This window comes from Poecilia latipinna, unplaced genomic scaffold, assembly GCF_001443285.1.
Source record: "Poecilia latipinna isolate Pla-1442-1.1 unplaced genomic scaffold, P_latipinna-1.0 Scaffold579, whole genome shotgun sequence".
NCBI classification, from domain to species: domain Eukaryota; kingdom Metazoa; phylum Chordata; class Actinopteri; order Cyprinodontiformes; family Poeciliidae; genus Poecilia; species Poecilia latipinna.
Genome location: NW_015113195.1, coordinates 48,500 through 55,042, shown reverse-complemented (window position 1 = coordinate 55,042; position 6,543 = coordinate 48,500). Strand labels below are relative to the sequence as shown.

General features: G+C 38.2%; 1 protein-coding gene across 1 annotated transcript; it reads left to right on the top strand.

Moving 5' to 3' along the window:
- The first annotated feature begins 975 nt into the window (after nt 1-975).
- LOC106953408 (cationic trypsin-like) lies at nt 976-6,105 on the top strand. Its single transcript, XM_015042147.1, has 7 exons — nt 976-1,085; nt 1,474-1,660; nt 1,790-2,002; nt 2,489-2,550; nt 2,633-2,775; nt 2,878-2,965; nt 5,967-6,105. The coding sequence occupies exons 1-7, from the start codon at nt 1,046-1,048 to the stop codon at nt 6,056-6,058; spliced, it is 825 nt and encodes a 274-aa protein (XP_014897633.1). The 5' UTR covers nt 976-1,045; the 3' UTR covers nt 6,059-6,105.
- Nucleotides 6,106-6,543: the final 438 nt, after the last annotated feature.

Genomic DNA, 6,543 nt, shown 5'->3' with positions numbered 1-6,543 from the left:
CTTCAAAACTGCACAATCATCAAGTACCATTTTCAGATTTTCTGCCAACTATAGACATTTTTTTAACTAGAAAACATGGCAGCCAGCTGTCCTAGCTCCGAGTACAGGGCTTAGCAACACAGTAAAAAATGCTGGGTCATTTTCATAACCCAATTTCTGGGCAGAGGTTGTTGGGTCATATATAGGGTGAGTTTGACCAAATATTGGGTCAAAATTCATAACTCAAGAGTTGGGTCAGAAATTTACCAGAACTCTACAACTTGAATAATTTTATTGGGTAAATCTACCCAACACATGACCCAATCAGTTGGCTTGATTGATGCCCAGAATGCAACCTTCATCTAATGGCCCGTTTTGTTTTTGTTTTTTTGTGCGTCTTCCCTCTCCATCAGGTTGGGACAAACCTGATGGGATATTATCAAAATGCGACAACATGGAACCCGTAGGTCCTCATGCTGGGAGACGGGCAAAACTGCTAAAGTGTCGATAAAAAATACTTGCAAAGTTTTACTTGCAGTTTCCTTTCAAACAGACTTTTTACATGAACTGCTTCTGGAGTTGTAGCCAAATGAATTGAAGTGATTTAATTATCTACTTTTGAAACAACTTATGTTTTATAACTTTTGTAAATAAAGTCTTCTAGTTCTTTATATGCATCACATGGAAATAAAAAAGCTTTAAATTCAGATTGTTTTTAATCCTGTTTTTATATAGTGAAATTTAAAATATGAAACTTCTTTTTTTTTTCTTTTACCACCCAGACATAGTGGTATCTGTATCTGGGTTTCAACCCAATTTTGGGTCAATTTAACCCAACCTTTGGTGGGGGCACAAGTAACACCTGGTGACCCTGAATACTTATTAATACAAAATGTACCTAGTAGCAACTGCCGCCTGGAAATTAGAGGCGTGGTTTGGGCGTGGTCCTGCTCCCGAACCTAAATTAACAGGTGAACTCCATTTGTTGATGAGTCTTTGTGATTGGTTGGTGGACAAATTTGTAGAGTACTAAAGGTCACCAGTTTTTAGACACCAAGTTACAACAATGGCTGCCTTTAGGGTTCTCCTGGTTCTGCTGTGGCTTGGTGAGTGTCACATGTTGCATTTGACCATCCTTTATCTGTTATTCCTTGTTTGCAGGTAAACACTGTTTCTGGGGGGTAGATTCATGGTTTATTGGTGAAAGTAACCCATGGAAACTGGAAAAAAAAGATGTACTGTGTGTAATTGCCTTTTGGGAAGAAATGATTTAACTCTCGGATGTGGAATGAGAATTGGTTTCAATAAAGTTGAGCTTAGTTTTTAATATGAATTTTGTGAGCTCTTCAATGACAGTCTTGGGTGTGTCGACGGCGTGGTGAACAAAAGTTTGTGAGATCTCTGGCACAGAAACCAAAAGTGAAAAACATGCTCTGACTTGTTAAAATTTTACCCTGAAACTGAGCCTCACCATTTGGTAACTTTGACTTTTAGGTGTCGTGACAAGCTCGAAAGTTGCTCCACAACCGAGACTCATCGGGGGTCGACCATGCAGACAGGATGAGCGCCTGTATCATGTTTGCTTGGTGATAAAAGAAGGTGAGGATACAACTATCTGTGGAGGCTCTCTGCTGCGTAACGGCTGGATCCTGACTTCATATCACTGCTGGGCAAGTGGACGGTAAGAACATCTGAGGAATTCTAATGTAGATCTTTGTAAAACTGACTTAAAACTCTTGGCAACAAAAAATGACAACCTTCAAACTTTAATCATGAATTTCAAAAATACTGACTACTAAACTTATTACAGGACCATTGATGCACATTTGGGATGTGTCTTGGGTTACGATGTATCAATACGCATACCACTGGGTATCTTTAAAAAACCTAAAATATATGAAGACGGACCCTTGTTCAGAAGACGGCAACACGACTTGATGCTGTTGAAGCTGCCTGACAGGACAACGATTCCACATGGAGTGACGGCTATTGAACTTCCTGACTGCTCAGACCAGACTCTCATGTGAGTAAGAAATGAAGCATCTCTGACTATCCTGAAAAGCAGCGTATAAATTTGACACATTATAGATGACGCCCTGTTGGATTTCAGTATGTATTGGGCCAGTTAACAAAATTTTCAGCACAGATGGTGTTAGCAGGTAGTTTGAGAAAATGCTACTAGGACACCAGGTCTCTTGTTGCAGTAATACGATTGTTAAAATTACTGCTTACCCTCTACAGCAGGGGTGCCCAAAGTCAGTCCTGGAGGGCTGGCATCCTGTATGTTTCAGTTCTCTCACTGGTTTAACACACCTGGCTCATTAGGGGGCCTAAGAAGGATATTGACATGCTGAGGTTGTTACTACCATTAGTGAGGGAGCTAAAACATGCAGGATGCTGGCCCTCCAGAACTGACTTTGGACACCCCTGCTCTACAGGAAATGTTATCTCCCACCATGAATGTTGACATGCGTTTGTATTTCTAAAACTTGTATTTGATCAATTTCAGGGACCATCCGATGCAGATTGCAGGTCACGGTTCGACTTATGGAAGCGTTTTTACCAACAGACGTGAGTTTTTCCTTGTATTATAGAGGCTATATACACAGTCTATTGTGATTCGGTGTAATAATTGAGCTACTCTTTTCTCCAGAACCCAACGTTACACCACTTCTTCAGTGTGGGAATATTAATAAGGTTGACTGTACTCCGCTCAGACAAAAAATGGTTCCCGAGAACGCGTACAGTTACCAATATTGGTTCTGTGGCCAAACTCCAGGAGTGGATCTTTGCTTGGTAAGTTGACATGATAAAGGAAAAGAAATGCATTTTTAAATGCACATCTTCATTTTGTTACACTTCAGAAAACTGCTAAAGTTTGACGCTTGTCTGTCACAGGGCGACTCCGGTGGAGGAGTTGAGTACAAAGGCAAGATTTATGGTGTCAATGCTTTCACCGGAGATCTGGAACATCCATGCAGGGAACCAACAGCATTCATAGACCTCTGCCATCAAGACTATCTGAGCTGGATTGAAAAAACTATTGGACCACCTCCTAACCCAAGAACATGATGTCTTAATTGCATTTTTTGTTCTACGCATGAATATTAAACCTTATCCTGGTAAAAAATAAAAGCGGCTAGCGTCGGAACACTTTGCATTGAATAATGTCTTATTCTAACTTTCTCTGGCATTGAGAGGATTTGCTTCAATGGTTACTGGTTTTAAACAACTGGAGCATTTTCATCTTTAACTCCTTCTTTAAGCTACAGTGTGAAAATGACAACCAATAAAAACCTGAGCAACATTTTTCTATCTCCAAAACAAAATTCAGGACTCTAGCATTTGCATGCTTAAGCCCATTTTATGCAAGACTCTTAATGAAACAAATTCTTAAATCAAGGAATTTTCCGTCACCAGTAACTTAGACCAGGCTTTCCCAGAGATAATTATTAAATCCATGCTAAGGAGAGCCAAGTGTCTTGGTGTTAACATCAGAAAGTACAAACATGTTTTGGCAAACTACCGTTGCCACAGTAATGTGCCATATACACAAAATGAAAAAGGGAAACAAATCCTAAGATACTGAAAGTGGAGAGGGTGAAAATTTCATTTTTGATATGTCTGCCTGAAGAGAAAATGTTTTGAAGGACAGACTTTTGAAATTGGCATCCTTCTATTTTTGATTTGGCATGCCTTTATGATTGTTTATGCAGGATCCCTTGAACAGAACATAGCTGCATTTATCCTTTGATGCTTTGGATTTTTTTTTCTTACATGGTTCAACCCACATCTGATCTTTTTAGATTTATTTTCAAGTGACAAAGTTGTTGAATTTTATTTGCGGAATAAAAGATGTCAACTATGTATTAAAATGTAAGCCTACAACAGTTGAACTAGAAACTCAAAGCAAATGTTGGAACAGACCTATAACCCCCCCCTACAAAATGACTTTAATTTACATAGGAATGTAGATGGCAACTTAACCTCGGCACAATTTAGGCTTAACAGCTGAAAATGTAACACTTTTTTTTTTTTTTTCTTTCAAACTTGATTACATCCTGAGTGATTTGGCAAGCTAGTTTCATCCAGCACAAGTCTTGATGTTTGTGATTGAAGAGGTAGATTTTCTCGTCATACCTTGTCCACATTTGTGGACATAAAATAAGAAATGAAAAGATGTTACTCTTGATTTTAAAGTTGGAAAACTTTGACAGTGATCCTGCGTATCTTCAAACGGTAACATACATATTGGACAACTTTGGTTCCTCCAGGAAGTCTACTTTAATCTTTAGCCAAAAAAAAAAGTGTTCCAAGATCCATTTTAGCATCAACTTCGTTCCTTTTCATTTCACAAGAAATTTAGAAGTTAAAGTTTGCATTTATTTCTTTAAAAGATTGTTTGGAATGACAACCAAAATTTGTCCTTAGCCATTGTTGTGCAATGTCACTAACCATTGCACAATGAGGCAACAGAAATATGGTTGCCCAACGAACATATTTTTGTTAAGTCTTTGAAATGTGATTGGTTGGTGAACAAGCTTGTAGAGTATAAAAGGTTCCTTGGGTCACCAGTCTATAGGCACCAAGTTATAACAATGACTGCCTTGAGGGTTCTCCTGGTTCTGCTGTGGCTTGGTGAGTGTCACATGTTGCATTTGACCATTCTTTATTTAGTATTCCTTATTTGCAGGTAAACACTAATGTTTCTGTTTTTTTTTCCTATTAAGTGCTTTGTTCTTGCACTAATAATTGGTGAAAGTAACACATGGAAACCGGAAGAAAAAGCTGTGTATTTTGTATAATTGCATTTTGGGAAGAAATGATCAAACTTTCAGACATGTGGAATGAGAATTGCTTTCAATAAAGTTGAGTTTAAGCTTAACGTTGCAAGCTTTTCAATAAAAATCAGATGTGTCGAAGGCGTGGTGGGCAAGGAAAGGTCTGTCGGATCTCTGGCACAAAACCCAAAAGTGAATCTCATGAAAGTTTGTGACATTTAGTAGATTATTCCAGAACATGATCTGACTTGATCAATTTTCACCACAAAACTGAGCCTCACCATTTGATGACTTTCATTTTTAGGCATCACAACAAGCTCAAAGGTTGATCTGCAAAAGAGACTCATCGGGGGCCAACGATGCAGGCAGGATGAGCGCCGGTATCATGCTGTATAAATAAATTTGACGTATTACTATTATAAATGAAGCACTGTTGGATTTCTTTCAGTCTACATATATTGGGCCAGGTAACTACATTTTCACCACATATAGAGAGAGTTTGAGAAAATACTAATATGGTACCAGATTTCTTGATATAATAATAAGATTGTTAAAATTACTGCTTACCCTCTGTAGGAAATGTTATCTCCCACCATGATGATTAATGTTGACATTTTTTTGTGATTGCTTGGTGGTGTTTAACTTTTTTAAATCTTTTATTTTATCAATTTCAGAGGCGATGAGATGCAGATTGCAGGTCGAGGTTCGACTTTTGGAAGCTTTTTTACAAAAAGACGCAAGTTTATTTCCCTTTCTTTTTATATTTTGTAGACGTTATATAAGGCTATATACAGTCTATTGTGATTCCGAGTGTGTAATAATTTTACATTGAAATGATTTAATTAAGCTACTCTGTTTCTCCAGAACCTGGCCATACACCAGTTCTTCAGTGTGGGATTATTAATAAGGTTAGATGTACTCGACTCAGACAACAACAGGTTGCCGTGAACTCGTGGTACAGTTACCAATATTGGTTCTGTGGCCAAACTCCAGGAGTGGATCTGTGCTTTGTAAGTTGCAATAGATAGTAAAAAAAAAAAACTTGCAGTTTTAAAGACACATCTTCATTTTGTTAAATCTGACTAGTTTTTCTGAAGTGTAACGTTTGTCTGTCACAGGGCGACTCCGGTAGAGGAGTTGAGTACAAAGGCAGGATTTATGGTGTCGATGTTTTCGTTGGAGATTCTGTTTATCCATGCAGGAAACCAGCAGCATTCATGGACCTCTGCCATCAAGACCACCTGAGCTGGATTGAAAAAACTATTGGATCACCTCCCAACCCAGGATATGATGTCTAAGTTGTTCACTTTGTCGTTGTACACGTGAATATTAAACCTTATCCTGGTAAAAAATAAAAGCGGCTAGCGTCGGAACACTTTGCATTGAATAATGTCTTATTCTAACTTTCTCTGGCATTGAGAGGATTTGCTTCAATGGTTACTGGTTTTAAACAACTGGAGCATTTTCATCTTTAACTCCTTCTTTAAGCTACAGTGTGAAAATGACAACCAATAAAAACCTGAGCAACATTTTTCTATCTCCAAAACAAAATTCAGGACTCTAGCATTTGCATGCTTAAGCCCATTTTATGCAAGACTCTTAATGAAACAAATTCTTAAATCAAGGAATTTTCCGTCACCAGTAACTTAGACCAGGCTTTCCCAGAGATAATTATTAAATCCATGCTAAGGAGAGCCAAGTGTCTTGGTGTTAACATCAGAAAGTACAAACATGTTTTGGCAAACTACCGTTGCCACAGTAATGTGCCATATACACAAAATGA